The sequence below is a fragment of the Larus michahellis genome, chromosome 9 (genome assembly GCF_964199755.1).
Source record: "Larus michahellis chromosome 9, bLarMic1.1, whole genome shotgun sequence".
In the NCBI taxonomy this organism is placed as follows: domain Eukaryota; kingdom Metazoa; phylum Chordata; class Aves; order Charadriiformes; family Laridae; genus Larus; species Larus michahellis.
In genome coordinates this window covers 29,414,324-29,436,748 of record NC_133904.1, presented here as the reverse complement: position 1 = coordinate 29,436,748, position 22,425 = coordinate 29,414,324, and the positions used below count along the sequence as shown (strand labels likewise).

At 50.0% G+C, this 22,425-nt stretch overlaps 1 protein-coding gene across 1 annotated transcript in view; it reads left to right on the top strand.

The window, feature by feature from the left end:
* The first annotated feature begins 15,556 nt into the window (after nt 1–15,556).
* HS6ST2 (heparan sulfate 6-O-sulfotransferase 2) overlaps nt 15,557–22,425 on the top strand; it is a 146,401-nt gene continuing 139,532 nt past the window's right edge. Inside the window, exon 1 of the mRNA XM_074600606.1 lies at nt 15,557–16,167. Coding sequence (XP_074456707.1) covers nt 15,656–16,167 — 512 coding nt within the window. The 5' untranslated portion in view covers nt 15,557–15,655. The remainder of the gene's footprint in view (nt 16,168–22,425) is intronic.

The following is a 22,425-nucleotide window of genomic DNA, read 5'->3' as shown; positions in this document are numbered from 1 at the left end:
CTTGAGAAGGTGCTCCAGGAGTGATGAATCAGGAGGGGGTCTGTGCGCAGCGATCTCCCAGACGATGAGATCTGCTCAGCGTGTCAAAGGTTATCCTAGCCACAAAGTGAGCTGGAGCCATTTGTCCGAGTGATAGTTTATTTATGGGAAATGCTGCCGTTCAGGAGGGGGCCGATTCTGCAAGGGCCCAACCCCTATTCACCTTGAAAGGAGCAGGAAGCACTCAGCACCTCTCCTAGGATCTTAGCACATCGCACAGGGTTGAAACCTTTTGTCTCCCTCTTGCTTTTATGCATTACAGTCACATTACAAAGAAGTCCTGCAGAACATTCAATTACTTACTGCACAATTATAATCATATTTGTATACCTATAAGTAGGTCACCAGTCTCTTAGGTTAATCAATTATAATGGCATTCACACCGGTTTCTTTCATAAATCACCGGCTTTTAGTGTATCCACTGAGATAATGTAGGAAAACCATCTAATTTTGATCTAACTAGAATGAAATGTGAACGTACATAATTTGCTCTTACAAAGTGTATCTAATGTTCTCTACATCTGTATTTATTTGTGCCGTTCATGCTGCATATCACTTAAGTGGCAAAAAACACAGAGGCTGCTGCACTTAAAGCTAAATGACCTAGTGTAATACAATTTATCTGCATTTATTTTACATTGTTCATCATGACAGATATTTTAATAACCCACTTCTGATGGCTGATACACTGATTACCAATCACACTGAAATTTGAGGCCCAACAGCAAGATTGTCTGGTGTGCTGCAAGAATATTTGTTTCGCCCTGTAAACTAAGCAGTTAAGTGGAGAGGGAGGACTTTACTCAGGCTGGAGGGTGTGAAGGCTCTAGGACATAGCTGGATGCCACCAACAGCGAACATCTGCTGAGTCACTGACACCGTAGCTGCTTTAATGCCTACCCAAGCTGCAGCTTTCAGACATCTCCATGAATGGATAAACCATAGCTGCGTGGTTTCTCTTTTCTGGCCCCTTAACTTTGGTGCCTCAGCCACCCTCGGTCCTGGCCTGGGGCGGTCCTTGCTTGGCTGGCTCCAAGGGAGTGGGATATTGTCGTGGTTTAGCCTCAGACGGCAACAAAGAACCACGTGCCGCTCGCTCGCGCCTTCCTAATACAGGAAGAATCGGAAGAAAAGGCAAGACTCTTGGGTTGAGACAAAGGCAGTTTAACAGAACAGCAAAGGGAACAGGCAAACAACAACAATAACACGGATAGAGGAATATATGAACACGATTACGGAACCGCCGCTCCCCGCCGCTCACCGACTGGACCCAGGACGCCCCAGCGCCCCAGCCCGCTCCCAGCGGCGACTTCCTGCCCCCTCCCCCGGCAGCTCAGGGTGGGCATGGCTCACATGGCATGGAATACCAGGAAAAATTAACCCTATCCCCGCCGGAACCAGGACAGATATATATTGTGAAGTACAACGTACAGGTTGCCCAGAGAAGCTGTGGCTGCCCCATCCCTGCAGGGGTTCAAGGCCAGGCTGGATGGGGATTGGAGCAACCTGGTCTGGTGGGAGGTGTCCCTGCCCAGGGCAAGGGGGTTGGAACGAGATGATCTTTAAGGTCCCTTCCAACCCAAACCATTTTATGAAGTATGGAGCAAGACCTAGACCTCTACTACCAGATCTGGCTGATCCCAATTTGACTGGAGAAACTGGAGAGGAGAGCTATGGAGATGTTCAGGGGCTTGGGATGGCTACCCTGCAAGGCTCTGGCTGATGGGGCTGGGCTGGTTTGGACTGGTGAAGGGGCAAGTTAACAGCAGCCTGCAGCTGCCCATACCCGAACTCTTCTTAGAAAAGACAAATGATGTTTCAAGGGGCAACAGCAGCTTGGGAGGCTCAAACTAGGCATGAGGAAAGACTTCTTCCCTGTGACAGAGATGCATCCCTGGTCATCTGCTGGTGTTGTGGCATCTGCATCCTGAGTGGTTTTCATGCCCTGGCTACACAAAGCCATGGCCAAGCTCATAACGTGCTGGTGACAGCACTGTTTTGAGGGGGGGGTTGGATGAGATACTCTGGAGATCCCTTCCCGCTGACACTGCTGTGATCCCATGTTTCGGTACCCCTGAAAGCGTGTTCCAGAAGGGTGACACAATGAGGTGGCGAGAAATTGCAGACTGATCCCTCACCAGCTATGCTGGCAGGGAGGTAGAGGACCTGGTATCAGCAGAGACCATTCCCTGCCATGAGCATGCCGGTGGACTCGTTGCAAACAAACTGAATGTCTGAGCGACACGGTGGCTCAGAATCCCTTGCCAAGATGCAAACCACGGCCCTCCATCCAGCCCCTGGTGGAGCAAATGCAATGCAAAGCAGCTTCAGTTCTCTGTCTGCGTGAGTGCCTGCCTAGGCATCCCTTTTGCTGCCAGCCTGGAAAACGCCAGTGTTGGAGAGGTGGTGACACCGGGACCGCGTCCTCAACAAAACCAGTGTGCAAATTAAACCGAGAGCAGGCTGCTGGGACTCACCTTGCACAGAGGTACTGACTACTCTGGAAATGGATTTTATCGGTTAGGAAATGGTTTCTGCTTAAGTGCTGCCTGTTTTGGAGCAGTGGAGCGATTTCGTGCCTGTTTCCCGACAAGACCCGAAAGAGCTCAGCTGCGGGAGATGGCAGCTCCTTGGGTCTTCCCCAGGTCCCACCAGCAACGCTCCCTCTGCCTAAATCAGCGCTGCGAGCTTCAGGCTTGCTCTGGGCGTGCTGCACCTTCTGACTCGCTTCCACGGTGTGAGCTCGGCGTCCCCGCAGACTCTCTGCGAGCTGACGGGGCTGCTGGCATACTGCTAATCCCAAACCAGCTCGTGAAGAGGAGCTGACAATGGAGCTGGGTGGAAATTGCTCTTTTTTTTATTTTTTCCCCCCTCTAACTTTAGTTGCAGCCTTCTACTAAAAATAACCATATTTTCAGAAGCTGCTGCCACCTGAGAAAGGAGTAAACAGTGTTTTCAAACCCTCTTGTTGAGGGTTCTTGTGTGTGTTTTGGGGAAAAACAAGGATTTTTATACCTGAATAGGTTTCTGCTTTTCTGATGGAAAAAACAGAAATTTTTTAATGCAGGGGATGCTTGCTGTTTGTTTTTGACAGAAAGTGGCTTTATTTTTTTTCCTTGAAATTGTTTACTGACAAAAGATACTCCATCTACTGTGACTTGCCCAACTGGAAGGCCTGGCTCTATTAACGTAATTATTTACCGGTTTGTTTGTGGTAGCAGCAAGAGCCCTCAACCCATCCATGTGCCCGTCGGTCTTTGGCGTCGTGCCGGTTCCCGTGCAGATTTGGCAACTGTGTCCGGGGGTGGCGATGTGGTGGGGTGAACAGGATGGGGATGGCACCCCGGTTTTGGCAAGCATCCTTCATGCCCTGGCACGCACAGCGTGGGCTATGGGAAGGGGTGCCAGCGCAGCTTTCCGCGCCGGCCGTGCCGCTGCTCGACTCCGCTCTGGAGAAGCGTTTGTGAGGATTTACGTGTGTCGGGCTCCTATTTTAGGAGGGAAATGTGTCAGTGGATCATAAATGTTCAGTGATTTACGCTCTCTGGTTTGGGTGCCTTAGCCCCAGGAGTAGATAAATTGTGGTTTAACGTTTTATTTACGCTTTCAGGGAATTTAGTGTCTTTGGAAAGCAGCAGGTCAGTAGCCCTGCAGGGAAGCTGACTCCCGGTGGGGCGGATAACCTGTGGGAAGGGCTCTGCCAGCACCCCGGGTGCCAGCACCCACTCTGCACAGGGCACTGAGGAAGGTGTTGAAAAGCAACTTAATTCTTAAATTGTTTTGTATCTGAGTAGATGGTTTTAATCTGTTTCTATTTCTATCAGAGTTTGAAAGTCCTACAAATCTGAAATGACAGCAGATGGCACAATAGAGGGTTTAGCTGAGTTTTAGGTATGCAGACAAGTTAAATTAATTAACAGTAATCTCGTTAAAATGTATGGCAGAGTAATACCAGTCTAGTCTATAGAAAGATTCTTTGGGACTTAATAAAGGCCTGGGAGTAATTAATTATGCAATATCCCATGGTTAAGCAGATGATATCGGCCATTTGGTGGGTAGCATTTGGATTTGCCACTTTCCAAAGAGGATCCTTTGTGTTTGCTGCATGGAGTCACTCTGCGCCCTTGTCTATGAGGGGTGTCCATAGTCCCCAAAATTCACGTGCGGATCACGGGTGTAATCGCCCACACTTCGCTAGAGGGAAACTATTATAGCATAAAGCACGCAGGCTCAGAGCAGGTACAGTTACGAGGGAAAATGGAGTATTTTGTTGAGAACAGATAGTTGGCTTATTACCTTATAAGCACCTATCTAAGCTCTGTGCAATTAATGAAACACGATTTAAAGCAAAAAGGATTGGTACCAACCAAACCACCGCACTATAAGCCTTTCTAATTATGCAATAAGATAATGTCCACCAGATTAAAATTTTAATTAGCTCAATTTAGAAATAGAAAAAGCATTAGGCTTCTAGTTCTGGAACACCTAAAATGACCTCAAGGGGGGGGCTGAAATTGAAAATGAGTTGAGCATTATGCATGTCTGCTGTTTTCTGGGAGACGTCAGCAAATCCCAGCGGGTTTGGTCTCCTGGGTTTGCTTGCCAGAGGCTGGCTGGGGGAGCTGAGGGGACCCTGGGTGCAGGGGACAGTGCACAGGGGTGCCCTTGGTTTTCCCCAGCACGCTTGTCCAGCCCCAGCTGCCTGCAGTCCCTCTGGCTCCACTTTAGGAAGGGGGAAATATGCTGGCTATAATGGGGACTTTTGTTCCTTTTGGTTTTTTTTGGTTTTTTTTTCTCTTTCCTTTTCCCTATTCACAGATTTAAAGGCCAAAACAGATCATTAAATCCAACTAATCCTACATCCTGCATGACAAAGGCCATCCCGCCCATCACCTAATTCCTCAATACCATGGCCGGCCATGACCATGTGATTATATCCCCTCCTGTAAATGCTCCGAGAGCCTCCCTGTGCTCCAGATGGGGAGCAGGACCCCACTGAAAACACTCAGTCTTGATTTAAAGACTTTAAGCGGCGGATGATTTATCACATCCCTCATGAAACCACTCCAATGCATAATTACACTTACAGCAAAATAAGTCATTGGGGCTAAAAGCGTGGGGAGCCATAACATGCAAAGTGCAGGGTATACAGTTGTGTTTGGCTACAAGGTAAGGAATCCAACAAATCTTTTTTATGTCTTTTCAGGATAGAAAAAAAAAAAACGACATTTGAACCATTGGCACAACATAGAAGGTCTCCAGCCCACGCCTTGAAAGGGCTAGAGGTTTGCTGGGGAAGCTTTGAGGAGAGGGAGTAATAAAGAAAAGAGGGTTTTACGATGCAAGGTTGAACTTTTATCGGAGGGGCTTGGCCAGCTCTTAGTCCCATGGGGGAAAGGAGGAGGAACTTGAATGTAGTGGTTTTGTCTTTTGGAAGGTCAAAGCCATTCCATACAATAGCAAAGCGGCATAAGTGAAATACGCTTATTCCTCTGTCACAGCTTTCAAAAATGGAGGAGGGGAGGAAGTCCCAAACACTACATTTCATCAAAGCCCTGAAGGTAAAAATGATCTGCTGGCTTGAAATTCATCTTAATGAGCAAAATCCAGCCAATGGAACAGGGTGCAGATGAAAGTGACAGATGGGATCATTTAAAGTTTGATTCTTTGCATGAAAGAAAATAATATTTTTGATAAGTTATTTTTCTTCTGGTTGTTATAATGTTCTGCATAGTGTCACAGCTTCCCATTGCCAGTCCCAGGTCTCTGGCAGATTAATTTATCCAAGGTGTCTTGAAAATTCAGAGTTAGAGGGAGCTCTTGGAACTCCTCAGCTCACGTAAATCCACGGAGTTGGTCCAACAGCCGGTGGCAAGTGGGGATAGTCTCCTTCGCCAAGAGGTTTTTTTTCCTTGATGGGGACTGCAAGCAAAGACATGACAGTTTATAACCCAATGTGTGCTTTGAACGTTTTAGTTAATGGAGGGTGATGGTGGATTGCTCCCAAAAACATGTAAAAGCGCAGACCTGTTGGGGAAATACACTTTGGTGGAAGTCCAGTGGGGCAGGGTGAGTAATCCTGGGTTGGACAGTCTCAAGGAGAACCTGTCCTGCACCAAGGTTTCCCCGCAGGGATGGCTGCAGCAGGCGGTGCTTTGGGAGCTCAGCCTCTGAGGCTCTGGGTCTGACGCAGTTCAGACCTCTAAAAATACGAGGAGGCATCAATCAGTCAGGTTGCAAGAGTGTGTAGAAATGTATCAGTTTGTTCCCAAATATTTTTCAGGCACAAACAACTGCAAGAATTTACCACTGCTATATAAAAATATCGCTTGGGGCCCAGGCGGGTCTGTAAAAGCTCTGTGCGGTTGGAGGATGCGTTTCCTTGTAGGAGATCTGCTGAATTTTGATGCTGAGAGGGGCTGGCATACACCTCTTAGTATGGAGGGCAATATTGTTATGTGTTGCTTATCTTTAATAGGGAAAGATGAGCAGGAAAAGACGCGGAATCAGCCCCATGCATTAAAATAATAGCTGTCTGTGCCATCTCTTTGCACAGGTGATTTTTGCTACAGTCATCTACTGCATGCACAACATCTGTGTATAACAGAGCGTACGTACACACAACAGCAGCGGGCCCTGCCACCCGTGACAGGGCAGGAACAAAAGCATTAACCTTCTCTCCTCTGCCCACGTATTTTCTGATCAGCTCAATTAGCAGTTACCAAAGGTTCCGGACAAAGGAGAGGTCATTTGTTAGGTTCTCTTATTTAAGCAGCATTGGACTAGATTTTACAATCTACATGGCAAATGTTTGACTACGCAGCCCTCAGCCTGGAGGATGGGGAGCTCACAGTGGCACCAGACGGGTGAGGGGGAGCTGAGGCCATGGTGGGGCTGCTGGTCCCCAGCCATAACTCCCAGGGGCCTGCAGCATCCCCAACAGGCTGCCCAGAGAAGCATCTGAATCGCCATCCCTGGAGGTATTTAAAAGCTGGGTAGACGTGGTGCTGAGCGACAAGGTTTGGTGGTGGTTTTGGCGATGTTAGGTGGATGGTTGGACTTGATGGTCTTAAAGATGACGATTAAAGGGCTGGAGCACCTCTGCTGTGAGGACAGGCTGAGAGAGTTGGGGGGGTTCAGCCTGGAGAAGAGAAGGCTCCGGGGAGACCTTCCAGCCCCTTCCAGTCCCTGAAGGGGGCCTACAGGAAGGATGGGGAGGGGCTGTTGGCAAGGGCAAGTAGCGATAAGACGAGGGGCAATGGTTTTAAACTAGAACAGGATGGGTTTAGATGAGACATTAGGAAGAAGTTCTTTCCACTGAGGGTGGTGATCCCCTGGCCCAGGTTGCCCAGAGAGGTGGTGGAGGCCCCATCCCTGGAGACATTCAAGGCCAGGCTGGATGAGGCTCTGAGCAACCCGATCTAGTTGAAGATGTCCCTGCTCCCTGCAGGGGGGTTGGACTAGATGGCCTTTAAAGGTCTCAACACATTCTATGATTCTATGATGTGCCTGAGCTGCCACTTCCCCAGATTAAAATAGTAGCAGCTATTTTAATCCGCTGCTGGAATACATCTGAAGAAATTCCTTGCAATCCCTTTCTTCTCTTCCCAGCTGGCGCAGAGCTGCCTGGCAGGGAGTGCCCCTGCAGTTAGTGTGCCCTGGCCAGGTCCGTCCTTGCTGGGATGTGGGGGTACCTGCTCCATGCTGTGGGTGCCCCTTTGGCTGGAGAGGGCTGAGCAGCACAGACTGGCCCCATCCTTGTGCAAGCCTCCTGCCTAGCACTTTGGAGTAGGGTTCATAGAACCATCTAGGTTGGAAGGGACCTTTAGAATCACAGAATGTCTCATCTAAACTCCCCCTGCTCTAGTTTAAAACCATTGCCCCTCGTCCTATCGCTACATGCCCTTGCCAACAGCCCCTCCCCATCCTTCCTGTAGGCCCCCTTCAGGGACTGGAAGGGGCTGGAAGGTCTCCCCGGAGCCTTCTCTTCTCCAGGCTGAACCCCCCCAGCTCTCTCAGCCTGTCCTCACAGCAGAGGGGCTCCAGCCCTCCCAGCATCTCCATGGCCTCCTCTGGCCCCGCTCCAACAGGTCCATGTCCTTCTTGTGGTGAGGGCTCCAGAGCGGGACTGCGGGACTGGCAGCGTCTCCCGCAGAGGGCATTCAGGGAGCAGCCGATGCCCGCAGCGAGGAGAGCGCAGGGCTGGCCACCAGCGCCCTGGGGAAGCCTGGCCCTAGGCCAAGGGATCCGACGGATAGAATTTAGCATCGGGAGGTATAAATTCATACTGCCCTGGTTTTCTTTTAGTTATGGCGAAGTGTTGTAATGCTGTGGACCCTAAGGGTTTTCAGGAAACAACAAGAAATGGCTGTGCTCAATATTCTTTATTTACACCCTGCCCAGCTGGGGATTGTCTACTGAATTCTGTCATGGTGACATCTAGATTTTATCAATGTTGATTTTTATTTTCTTATTCCAGAGGTTTTAGTGTAATATAACACAAATATTCTGTTTCCCTGTGGACTTGTGGCATCAGAGGAGGGGGCTGCAGAGAAAGGTGAGCTTTCTCTTTTTTAGGAGTCTTTTTACATATAACTGGAAAATGAACCTCTTGCTTTGTCCCTCATTTTTATTTTGGAGGGGGATGTTTGCTGTAAGCCTCTTGCAACTGGCAGAACTAGATTTGAAATAAAGAAAAAAATATGTATCTTCACGTCTTCAGGAACTGTGAATTCTTTATCTGCTACCCCTGGTAAATCGGCTTTTGCAAAAACCTCACTGCGAAACGAGCGTTTCTTTGTTTCACAGGGCTACAAGATCGCTCCCTGAAGTTTCGTCAGCCCTGCTGCTTGGAAGGCTCCGGGAAGAAGCTGGCCTCAAAGCTTCCTTTTTTATATGTAATTTGGTAATGCTCAAGGTTCTTTTTGCTTTCCCTTCCTTTATTCTTTTTCCTTATAGGTAGTTGCGTGAAATCATCTGTGGAAATTTAAAGACCTCTCCCTGCCGTTATATTTTTTGCTCCTGTGTCTGATCCCCTCTCACACAGGTTAATCCCACAACACTCTGTTGCCCAAATTCAGCATCAATCTCAATAAGCAAATATTTACACAGTATCTGAGGTGCAGCCTGTACAGAGAATGACACCAAATTAAGTTAAATCGATATTAACTGCTCTAGGATTGTAGAGCGTCCAGGCAAAAGGGTGGTACCCGTTTAACTAAATCTATTTCAAAACCAGTGTAAATAAACTGGAATAATTTTGCTGGGAAGGGCAGATTTCACCTTTCATATTTCTTAAATGCCTTTGGACCAAATCCAACTGTATTTACTCCACGCAGGACTAGCTATTGAGATAGCATTAGGTAATAGCATATCTTTTCCCGCTGTTCCTTCCAGGGCCACGTGAAATGATTTCCCCCTTGGTTTTAGGAAGATGCAACAAATATTTGTACAAGTCCTTTAACAACCTTTCTCTCCAGCATGAAACCACTGCTGAAGACCACTCTATGTTGCCTGAGTTCATCTCTTACCTACATTAATCGGGCAAACGCTGCAGGTTTTATTCTAAAGTAGGTCAGGTACACCAGGTTTGCATTATATATCTTGGAAGTGGGCACAAAATGTCCCTTGGACCATATGGCCCGCAGCCCTGGGCTTCGCTGGCTCACACCCTTTCTAATTCCTCCTAATCTGCTCATAAGCACCTCCGAAAGGGTGCTTCACACACCTCCCCAGTAATCCCTCTCCATGTCTGGTTGCTCTTTGGCTTTAATGCCAGATGGTATTAATATACCCATCACTGTAATTATTCAGACAAGCAAACACTGGCAGGAGCGGTCCCCACTTCCCACTTTTCCCACCGAATCAGAGGCATACTTGAGAGAACCCTTTCATCCCCATGGATCCTGTTCCCTGGAGTTGTCCCAGGCTGTCCTCATCAAAAGGGAATTTGATGTTTCAGCGGTTTCTCGGCCAATTTCATGCTGGGATAAGAATCAGTGGCGATGGGACAGTATCATTTATTCACTCTCTGACTGTTGTCCAGAAGCTTGGTACATGTCCAGGTGCCAGCCCCACATCAGGTCCTCCTAGAAAACCTTTCACAGGACGGAGATCTATGTGTGAAAAGGAAATACCACTGATACCTTGTAATGAAAGCTAGCCTGCCTCTTGTCTGGCTCCAATTGATGGTGAAAATCCAAGATTTGCTGCAATGAACTGCCCAGATGGACGGTTTCTGATGCCATGCACTGGGAAGGAGGTACTTCTGAAAGCTCCCTGCACCCAGAAGCTCCGCGCAAATACCTCCCACCAAGTCCACCTTCCCCTTTGTGAATTTTGCAAAGTTTATTTAGCGGTCAGTCAGCAGCAAAAAGAAACTGTAAGGGATTATCCTGCGATTGTCTTGCAAGGTGGGTCCCTTGAGTTTCCAGGTCTTTGGCTCAAGCTGTTAAAGGCTGCCCAGTCTCCCACACAACCAAAGAGCTTTGGGCAGTGTTTGTATCCAGGAAGGCAAGATCTCCAAGTAGAGATAACTGCTAGATCAGTTCAATAGATGGAAAACACCATAGGTTCTTTTGGACACCTCAGGCTCTCCAAGACCCACTGCATGATCCGGAGCGAGATGGTACGCCCGCATCAAGCGTGCTTGGTTTTAGGAATGCGTGGCGGTGATGCCATTGTGACACGAAGCAAGGCTTTGATGCCCACATTACAAAGAATATGCAAACTTGTATTATTCCTTTGATTAGCTGCTCTCTGATATGTCAAGTCCATGAATAATCAAGCCTCATTTTCTAATTAGTTTTACTCATCACCCTGCTGCTCCATGCCTTTGCTCATTTGCATACCCTTTTTCTAGATAAGGGCCTTATTCTGTGAGGTGCTAGCAGAGCATCTGGCCCTCTCTCACCACAGCATTTCTTTGGTCCTTTGCTGGCCGTTGCCTTGGCCCTGCTTCTCCTCCTGCGTAATGACCGTCTCATCGCTTTGTGCTTTTCCACTCTTTCTGAGCCCTGTTTCCTCAGGGAACAGGGCGGTGTCTTCACGCTGTCTGTCCCCCAGTGACATCTTTTCACTCCGTAATCCAGTTTTAGCCAGCCTGAACAGAGAGGCAAAACTATTAAAGTCCTGGGTTTGCCCAGGTCTCATGGAAGTGGTGGGGGTAGAGGTTCTTCTGGGGCAGTGGATGTCAAGGCTGGAGCATCTGCTCCACCACCCTGAAGACCCAGGATGGGGAGAGTGGTTCTGAATGCCCTGGCCGCAAACCTGTTCAGCCATCAGCCACTCCAGCGAGAGAGGCAAGTCCATAAAAGAAAGCAGCAGCAGTTGGGCTGGCAGCGATTGTGTTTGTTATTCTAATTAATGTGCTATTTTTGTGATACGGGAGGCTTTTCTGTAGTTATTTCATTTATCTTCTCCCCCTTCCTGCACAGGTACTGTAAGAAGCAGCACATTACAAGGAGATTTAGCAAAGCAAAGTTAATGGCTCGTTTGCATTTATTTTAATCAAGTTATTCTAATTGTGCTATTGTGCAAATATAGCTTCCCCTCTGATTTGAGAAAGGCCTCATCCTCCCAGCAGCTGCGGGTGCCCCAGCAGCCAGGGTTACTCCAGCCTGCCACAGCCCATTCCTGCCCCTCTGCCTGCACCCCGCCGGCGCTGGGAGCTGCTCTGGTTGAACTGACACCAAACCTCGATCCTTTCAAGAAGCTGGAAGCATTAATGCCTAGTAAAGCTCAGTTTTACACACCGCAGCCCCCTTACCTCAAAGCTGATGTGTATTTTCTTTTTGTTAGGGCCAAGCAGTCACCATTTGCCACCAAATGGGAGGTGAAATTCAGATGCTGTGGAAACAAAGGTCTTCAGAAAATGGACAGGAATGTGATGATGGGTCCCACAAGGAAGAGCTAACAATAGTTTCCTAAAGCTGCAAAGATCCATTCAGGGCTTGAGGCAGGAGGCGTTGCATTGATCTGTCCCTGGGCAAATACCTGGTGCCTCTGCGCACAAGCGCCCGCCTTTCCGAATGTTTCCCTGGGTAAATTCGGGGGGTTCAGCTCAAGATGAGATCCTGCCCCAGCTCAGCTTGACCCCGCTGTCACATCCGCAGCAGCGGGAAGGGGCTGGGAGTGGAGGCACTGGGGGAAGCTGTGCCTGGGGGGGGCACTGCTGATAGGACGGGGGGCAGTGGGGACCTGCCAGCAGGAGAGGATGCTCGTGGGTGGGAGAGAAGAGCAGCAGTGGCCACAGCCATCTGTGGGCACGCACACACGGCGGAGGGGGGATTCCCTGTGTCACCAGGGGAGAACGGTGGTGCGTGGGGAGAGGGAACGAGGTCCGTGTGCTTGGGATCCATGGGGATACCACGTGCCGGGAAGAAGGCAGAGGGTTGGTTTTTTTCCACTGCCATTACTAGGCGCTTGGCATTTTTGCTTGACCTCTTCACTCAAACCAGCTGCCGCTCCAGCCGTTGAAACTTGCCCGTGCTGTAAAACCTTAACAGCTCTGTTCTGTCCTACTTTTATCTTGTTCAGGGCAATTTTCCTTTCTTTAGTGCCTCAGCGAATGTTTTGTGTCCCTGGATCAAAGTTAGGGAGCATCATTTACATCCTGCGGGTGAGAAGGCAGCAGACTGGAGACCATCACTCATCGGTGAAAGGATGATCATTGTTTGTTTAGCCCATTCCAAAATAATGGCTCTGCTGGGAACACCAACGCAGAATGCATCATATCTTTTATAGTATATATTAATTTAGTGTAGACATTAGGCCATCATTATTCCCTTCTTTTAATTCTCATGTATAAGCATTCAGGATCGGTTTTAACCCAGCACACATCTTTGTTATTTCATAATGTAAAACAAATAAAGCTGGAGGCAAATGTATTTTTTTTTTTATATGAACGACTGTGTGAGAGTGATGGATATAAAGCACAGAAACGTCTTTATAATTTTAAGGCTTGAATTTCAGAACACAGCGTTTTCATTAAATGGTGCAATCCATTCATTTTGGAGAGACAGATATAAACAGAAGCAAATTAACTCAGTAGTTCTCATGCCTAGAATCTTTGTGATAAAATTGCCTATTATTGTGAGTGTAAATGTTTTCAAAATATTAGAGACAACTGGAGAAAAATAGGAAAGACAGGATAGGTTGCTCAAGGATGAAAACCATAAAGACATGCCTTCTGAACACCACACGTACCTGGTGAAACTACTTAAAGTGAATTGCAGGAGCACCGCAAGAGGAGGAGAAAGGAGGCAGGCCATTTTTTAACTTTTTTTTTCTTTTTATGATGGATAAAGGTCTGGGAGAGTGTTTTCAAATTTTCTTGGCTGTCTGCTGTGCATATTAGAAAATTCAGCTCCTGGCTGGTTGGCCAGGCAGAGAAATGAAGGCATTGCAAGGAACAGGGGAGAGCTGAGGCGCTGCGCCGGGGGAAACTGCACCCTCCGCCTGCTCCGGAGGGGAAGAGAAGCTGGGACATTTCCAGCACTACCTGAAATCATGGATTAGTGAGAGGGAAGGAGTGCTGCGAGATGCAGCACCTCTGCCTGCAGCAGAGCCCACCGGTTAGACATCGGAGCGTGTCACTTAAACTGGGGGCAGCCAAACCCCTGGTCCTGCCCCAGCTGTGGACAGAAGGACACCAGGGATGGGCTGAAAACCTCCTTTAGCCACAAGCCTCATTCTATATTTGATTTTGCTCAGCCACTGGCAAGGCTGCAGCTTTCCCAGACATTAATTGCCACAATATCAGTCGCACCCAAGAGGGAAAGAAAAAAACCCAGGCTCGCTTGCTGTGCTGTGCTCCCTGGCCCTGGTGGGTGGTTGGCGTGTGTCCTGGTTTGAGCGACACAGGACTAATTTCTCCTCCAATGCTTGGGAAAACTGCACTTTTAGAAGACTCTAGTGTCTGAATTTGGGAAAATACTTACTTTACAGCCAGCTATGGTGTGCGGGTTTCAAGGTCTCAGCATTTCCGAGCTCCCCGGATGTGGGGACGAGGAGGAGTGAGACCCGGGCACTTGCCCCAAGCTGCCAACAGGGTTATTTCACACCATGAACGGCACATTCAATGGAAATTAGAAAGTTTGCTGAGGAGTTCTCTCTTTCTCCCTTGATGGCTGGGATCCTGAATACTCCTTGCCCCGGTGCCGGAGCCCTGAGCCCTTCCCTTCCTCCCGCAGCCGCAGCACTCGCAGGGTCCCACATTGGCTGTCCCTGTGGGGAGTGTGTGGCTTCTGCTGGGGAATGGGCTGGGTGTATTCTTGCATATTTTATATTCCTACTGGGATCAATACTGGTTCTTTAGTGTTATTAATGTTAATTACTTAGTCTTATCCTATTAAATCTGTTTATATTTCAGCCCTCGGGTTTCCTTGGTTTTCCCTGGTTCTCCCTCTCAGGTGGGGACGCATCATCAGGTGCGAGAATAATTGTCTAAACAACAAGAAATTGCTGTGAGTTTCTCACGACCATAGCAGCGTGTAAAGGGTAGGTGGTCAGCACGGTGAATGGCGAATGGTGAACGGCAGCTTTGGAGCCAGGCTCAGCACCGCCGGGATGAGCACTGGTGTGCTCCCAGCACACCGGGGTGCCGGTGTGTGGTGTGGGGAGAGAGCGCAGCTTGGCACATGGCGGGGCCAGCAGTGGAGGGGCTGGCTGGCGGCATGGCAGGTGTGCGCTACCGTTAAACCGGGCGTTCCCTGCTGTAACAACAGCCGCCACCCTGGGCAACCTGGGGTGGGAACCATTACCAGACCATGCACGGACTGTATCTTATCAACGCTTATAAATACTGAAAGGGTGGGTGTCAGGAGGATGGGGCCAGGCTCTTTTCAGTGGTGCCTGGCGACAGGACAAGGGGTAACGGGCACAAACTTGACCATGGGAAGTTCCACCTCAACATGAGGAGGAACTTCTTTCCTGTGAGGGTGGCAGAGCCCTGGCACAGGCTGCCCAGGGAGGTGGTGGAGTCTCCGTCTCTGGAGACATTCCAAACGCGCCTGGAGGCGTTCCTGTGCCACCTGCTGTGGGTGACCCTGCTCTGGCAGGGGGTTGGACTGGATCATCTCCAGAGGTCCCTGCCAACCCCTGCCAGTCTGGGATTCTGGGATTCTGTGCTGGGGATGCGGCTCACTCCAGCCCGCCATCCAGTCCTGCGCCACGGCAGGAGCACCGAGCACCCCAGTGTGCCCCAGTCCCGGGCTGTGCTTAGTGCCATCATCCTGGGACCGCACCGCGCCCAGAGCGCAGAGGACTACGAAGGGACACTGGGCCATGCCTGGGACACCGCGGCGGCCCGGCCCCGGTCTCGATCCTGAGTCGCGGTCGCGGTCCCGATGGCGGCGATGCAGCTGGGCTCGGCCACGTGCAGCGCCCCGCGCGCGCCGGTCCCGCCGAGGCCGCGCGGGGGCGGTGCCGGCAGGCGGGGGCGGTGCCGGCAGGCGGGGGCGGGCCCGGGGCGGGGCGGTGGCGCGCGGCGGGGCGGTGGCGCGGGGACTGCCGGGAAGGGCCGGCGGCGGCGGGGCGATGGCGGCGGCGTGCGGCCGGGGCGGCCCCCCGCGGCGGCTGCGGTGAGCGGCGGCGATGCGCGGGGCTCCCGGCGACGATGGAGGACCGGTCCCACAAGGTGCTGCTGGCGCTGGTGATGCTCTTCCTCTTCGCCGTGATCGTGCTGCAGTACGTCTGCCCGGGCACCGAGTGCCAGCTCCTGCGGCTCCGCGCCCTCAGCCCCGCCGCCGCCGCCGACCCGTACCGGGCGGAGGACGAGACGCCGGCGCGTTTCGTTCCCCGCTTCAATTTCTCCGACGGCGATTTGCTGCGGCGGGTGGACTTCAACATCAAGGGGGACGACCTGATCGTCTTCCTGCACATCCAGAAGACGGGCGGCACCACCTTCGGCCGCCACCTGGTCCGCAACATCCAGCTGGAGCAGCCCTGCGAGTGCCGCGCCGGGCAGAAGAAGTGCACCTGCCACCGGCCCGGCAAGCGGGAGACCTGGCTCTTCTCCCGCTTCTCCACCGGCTGGAGCTGCGGGCTGCACGCCGACTGGACCGAGCTCACCAACTGCGTCCCCTCCGTGGTGGACAGCAAGAAGGAGGTGCGGCTCCGGCCCTCCAGGTGAGGCCGGGCCTTCCCCGGGGGTGGGGGGGGGGGGCTTCCCCGGTGCTGAGCCCCCCGCCGCGGCGGGATGGTGGCAGGGATGATGCTGGCGGGGGGAGCTCGGTCGGTACCGGCCACCCCCGCAGGGAGCAGGCAGCAAACCGGGGTGCAGCGGGGGCTGCGGGAGCCAGACCGGCCGGCCCGGGGACGGCGTGCTTTGAGCTCTGGGTGGCAAACCAAACCTGACCCCCGTTTTCGGTGGTGTCCCGCGGGCTGTGGTGACGGTAACGGCTGGTGGGGAAAGCCCAGGAGTTCCAGCAGGGTGACGCAGGAACAGGCCTGGCAGCCCCACAGCTCGGGGAGCCCCCGGTGCGGCTCTCCCCCGGCCCAGGCAGAAGTGAGGGTCCCCCAGCTGCCTGCCCCCAGAGCTCTTCCGTATCTGGCAGATCACCTCGCTGCACGAAGCTCCCCGGGTACGCATGCCGTCGTTCCTCCGTATGCCAGCAATTAATGCTGGTTCTGGGAGCGTTCGTCAGCCGCTGTTCCATCTGAAGTTTCGCTTGTACAGATGGCGGCCTTGCAAAAAGTAAAGCTTACGCTCGTGTCTGGGTATTTGCATTGTCCTTCAGCCCTAACCTCGTTTATTTGGGGTTTGCATTTTGAATTTTAGTGACACTGCTCTCTTCATCCCTGCGCCTTTCTTTTGAAGTTGCTAACCTTGTCTGGCCGTAGTGAGGTGGTTGCTGCCCCTGCCTTTCAAAACCCCAGCTGCCTTTTTTTCCTGAGCAGTGAGGAGCTGCTTCCTCGGCTCCCGGAGCTGACTGATTGCAGCCTACCTTCAGCTGTAACAGGATGAGTGGCTCGTCTACGGCTCCGCGTAGCAGAACTGCTCAGAGTTTTAGTGCCTTTTCACCTTGCCTCACTGGGAAATTGGAAGCTGGGGTATCACTCCTATTGCGCTGTGTTAAATTAGTGGCAGGTCCCCTTCCAGTGAGGGTACTGTTATATATCTTGCTATCTGAAGTCAAGTCTAAGCACAGATTCACTTGAAATAGAAGGCAATTTCTTCCTAGAATTCCTTTTATATAGCGTGACACTACACTGCCATCTAGTAGAAAAATGGTTAGCGTCATTATCTTCCTGTACCCAAGAAGCAGCTCTTTATGAGACTTGGCTATTGTGATTCCTGCTCTTTTGTTTTCCCTCCTGCTTTAAAATTTCAGTGTCTCGTTTTTGTGACATCCCATTTGCCAACATCAGGAACCAATTCCTTGCCCTCTGGGTCTGTTAGCTTCCCGGGCGCAGGCTGCTGAGCCTTGCAGGCTACATAGTATATTTTACCTGGCCGATAAATATGTTGTTTGTCAGCAGAAACAGAAGTTGCGTAATGTGCGCCTTCTTTTGCTGAACAGCTTCCAGTGACCTGTCTTTCTCTTTCCCCAGAGATGGGTCTGGCCTCCAGAGCTGTAGCTGCGGGACAGGGATTCCCTTCCTTCCCCAGAGACAGGTCGGGGTCAGTCGTGCCCTCTGGAAAATGGGGATTGTCCTTCTGCTAAACCCACCGCTTTAGGCAGAAAGGATCGTCAGGCTTGGAGAGCTGAGATTTGTCTGTAGATTTCGGCTTTGTGGTTTGTTGGGTTTTTTTTCCCCATTGCTTTTCTGAGTTGAAAGAGAAGCGTTTCGCGTACCTGCCCAAGAGTTCAGAGCGATGGTTCCTTGTCCAGCAAACCACGTACAGCGTCATAGCCGACTTCTGAGAGGTCACTAGGGCTTGTGACTTGGGATTGAAGCCGGGAGAGAGGGATGAAAATGAAGCTGTAATGATTTTGTGTTAGGTAGAGGTCTACTCTCACAAAGGCTTTGAAATGATGTTATATTTTTAATAACCTAATTACACAGCTTGCGTAATAGCTACAGTAATTCTCCCAAATAATGTCCTGACAAGCAATTATTTGGACTGCAACTTCTAAATGTTTAAAAATACAGGAAGAGAAGAAGTTCTTAAACGAACAATAGTCCCTTCAGGTTAACCTGCCCATTGTAATGCCTTGTCTTTAATTTTATTTTGCGTTCTTGATTTAGCAATGTTCAGCTGACAACTAGTTAATTAGCATCTATTCCTAGTCCTAGTAACAGACGCTAGTCTGAGCGCTTTCTGGACAGAAAAGAGCCGCTTTCTGAGCAGCGGTAGGTGTGGGAGCAGGGTGTCTGAGCAGAGGAGCCTTGCTGGCTCTGAGCGGGCCCAGCCTGGCTCTTCCTGCACGGGGGTTTTTTGGGGGAGGCCGTGCTGGGTGGTATGTGCTGGGTTAGTGCTGGCGCGGGGAGGGGGGGAAAGGAACAGTACAGCCCTGGTGTACAAATTGGAAAAGAGAGCGGGGAGCGACTTGCAGGAGTGCAGGGCCCATTTGGGGAGCATCATTGGGGCAGGGAGCGGGATTTGCTCAGGAGAAGGGGATGATTTCCTCAAGCGAAGCTTGGCATGACAAGGCGGGGAATTCCTGCATTTATAATTGAGGTGATCCAAAAGTGTGACCTGCTGTAAGAGTGATTTGAACTGCTTGGCAGCTGCATAATGCAGTCTGTCGTTACTGTCTTTGGGCTGGCTAGTCTTGTCTGGGAAGAGCCAAATGAGTGGTCGTTTTTCCAGCAAACTTTTTAGCTTGCACCTGTGTGTGATTACTCTGCACAGAGGTTTGCCTGGAGGGGCATGGAGAGTCTCCTTGTCAGATTGCTGGTTAGCCAGGATGTTCTGTAGGGGCCTTTTCTTTTGTTTAAAAGTTGCACCTTTTTTAGTCTGGAGTACACCCTGTCCTGGACCTCAGCACTAGGTACAGAGCATCACCGAGATACGATCTGATGGGATCAGCCTGGAGGGTGTGCCCACAGAGAACCTTGTTGCCTGCAGCATTCATCCTCTGGCCTCTGCTCTTAATCCTGTCGCTAGTTTGCCTCTCTTCTTTGGGAATTGTGGGCTTGGAGGGCAGGTTCCTGCACTTGAGTGGTAGAAATACTCTGAACAGCTGTTGTGATTTTTGTTTGGTTTTGGATTTAACACAATGGTGCTTTCCTGTCTATGACCATGTAGGTTTCCAAAACTTCTGTTGCTTTGTAGTGGTGGCCTGTGCTCCTTAGTACGTAGCTGAACAGATCTCCCTCTCCTCCTTTGGTCCTTCCTTCCCCTAGAGGAACGTGAATCTCTGGGCGTGGGAATTACTTTTTTTTACCTCCTTGGGTCCCATCGGGGTGCATGTTCTGTATGCTCCTGTTCCTTCTTGTCTTCTGTTCCACCAGCGCCACTCACACTGCGGCATATGGAGGTCTTGGGAGAGGGAAGGGGAAGGTGCAGACACAGCTGATGCTTTGAGTGCTCTGGATTTGCTGCTTGAAAGGTTGGGGGAATAGGCTGATGGCGGTGACAGAAAGGAGGGAGTTGTCTCAGCCGCTTGGCATCGGTGGTGAGAAAGGAGAAATGTGCCTTTTCCTAGTCATGAGTGACTGACTTGGGTCACTTGATTGATTGTGGAAGTCTCAAAGCTTTTGGCACACTGAACGGAGGCAGCATCCAAAGTAACTGTGTGTGAGAGCATCACAGAACTGAGACTTCGCTGGGCTCTGGCTAATTATTATGGGAAGTATCTACCGAACTTGTCTATAGCAATAAATCCAATGGCTCCGTTGCAAGAAACAAAAGGCCTTGGGGTTAGACTGGAAAATGTAATGAGACATGGGAGCAAATACAGATACCTACATTCTTAAGTGGTGTCGTGGCTTTGTACCCTTGTCGGGTGAGAGACATGGCTGTGGGTAAAGGTCGGGATGTATTTGGTGTCCCTCCTGGCTAGCATTAAAGGCAAGAGACGTTCTCCGTCGAGAGGAGAACGAACTTGCAGAACTGCCTGTGGAGCCAGAAAGTCTGAGATTGGAAGAAATTTTACGCTGCTGGTACAAGCCTGTAGGGCCAGCATCAGGGATGGTGCCTGCTGGCTTTTGGGAAGCCTCATGCTGGCACCACGTGGTTGTGATGTGGGACAGAAGTCCCTGGGAATGCATGGATGTTCTTGTCTTCTCCCTACATGTTAGTTAAACTCTTCTAAGTTAAGCCTTACGGAAATCTAAAGAAAAGATTCGTTAAAACATTTCTCAGCAAAATGGAAGCATTTACTCTGTGTGGCTCTGTTGGCTGAACAGACTAATCCTCGTGCTCTTGGAAATCCGGTGGGATTTGCATCTGCAAATCTCATCTGCTCCATGGTGAACCGTGGTGTGCCCGACTCCTTCAAGCAGAGCCCCGGCAGAAGGCAGCTTTGCTGCAGCAAGCATCGCCGTAGCCCTGGTGTGAGCTCGGGTCCTGCTGGAGTTGGGTGGGTTTTCCCAGTAAGCTGCTTCTGTATGGAGGGGGAAAAGTCACGTAATGCTGCCAGGGGGAGGAAAATCACTTGGGGGGTTTGGTTCTCAGGGAGATGCCTGCTCAGTGGCAGCCGCTATTGAAACAGCGAAGGTGATGTGTAGCTGTGCAAGGGGATGAGCTCCGTTGTGTCACCTGTAGTAGTGGAATTTGGGGAGTAGTTAAGCCCCGTAAATCGACACTAAACCCCTTGTAGGCAGGAGAGATGCTGTAGAGTTGCACAGCATCCCAAGGCCTGGGGTGGATAATAAAGCCTTCGGCAGGAGGTGGACAGCTTAAAACCTCTGGATGCTGGAGGAGCAGACCTGGTTTCCAAGGATGAGATCCCCCACTGCTGCTACTTTGGGGGTGAAGCCTGGCCAGGGGGGAGCATGCAGCTCGGGGAGAGAAGGGGACCAGCGTGGCTGAGCTGGAGGCTGTGGGCGAGCAGATGGCGACCTGCTGCAATTTGGGCCCTGGCCAGAGCACCGGGAGGGTGCCCTTGAAAGACGCACTGGTGAAACTCCCCAGGAAAAACTCTGCAATGATTATAGAGCCAAAAAAAAAAAAAAAAAAAAGGCATTTGCAGAGATGCTGCCAGGCCCAAGGGGCTCCACGCATGCCTGCGGAGGCTGGATTTCCCCACCTGGCACCAGTTGGGAGCAAAGCTGGGTCTGGTTCTGGGGTGTTGGAAGCGGTGGGACAGCCTGCAGAGCGAAAAAGGGGTTTTGAAGGGAAGAACGGGGGATTATTTTCATAAGTACAAGTAGTTCCTTCACCTAATCCCATTACAGGCCCTGACTTCGAAGGTCTTGGTTGTAAACTTAAGGTCTTGGCTTTTTTGAGTTTGGACTCTCAGACTTACAAAGCTCTCTAAATTGATATTACTGGTTTGGCGGATAAAGTGTTGGGCTTCTTAAAGGGATTAGGGATTAAAAAATCATTTTCCTTATTCGATCTCTTCAATTCTCCTCTAAATCTTTAATAAAGTGCAAATTGGCTATTAGTTATTTAAAAGTATATGTTTCCTACAGCCTTTTCTTTTAAATTCAGAGCTTTCTTTGTGGGTAGAGAGGAGACGTTAGCTGTTGGAAAACTAGATTCCAGTGATAGCAGTAGAGCAAGAATTCCTTGCACTATTTATTGCATTTGTTGTCAGAGTTGGTCTTCCCTAAAGAAGAAAGTGGGAATATGAACACCGTGGCATGGTGCCGTTGTACTAAGACATAGTTATTTTTTCTTGAAAAGCTGCCTTTCTGCTGTGTTTTTTTCTGGAAATTAATAAATATTAAAATGAAACTATAAATACATGCATCAACTGTATCAAAATAGACACAGATTGTGCCTTGTGATTCCTCTTCACAACTTTATAACCTTTAATAAAGGTTATCAAAGGTTCTTGGAAGTCAAGCATCACCAGTAGGCTATTTATTTTTATTAGAAGACGGATTTTTAAGTTTAACAAATTGAGCATTAGTTCTGAGACGTATTAACTGAGATTAATTTGTCCCTCGTTTATTTAATCTGAATTGTCAGGAATCATGTTCTCTACTGATGTAAATGTCGGCAAAAAGGACTTATTAGTAGATTTGATTGCTTTTTAAATTTAACTAGCAGAGATGCACTGGCATGCCTAAGAGAATTGGTCTGTTTCTTGTGAACAGTTCAGTGCCTAATGAATCACTTCAATGTACTTTTCTGAAGGAAAGCAGAGCAATTTAAATGTGCAATGCATTGATTTACCTCGAATGGATTAGGCCTCTGTGTGCAATCCTTTGCATTAATTTACTTTCTCCACAACTGTAATAATGAAGGCAGCGTTTCTGTATGGCATCAGCCCAACAAATTAGCTCACGAAACTTGCTAGAGAGCGGAATAATTAATACGTGACC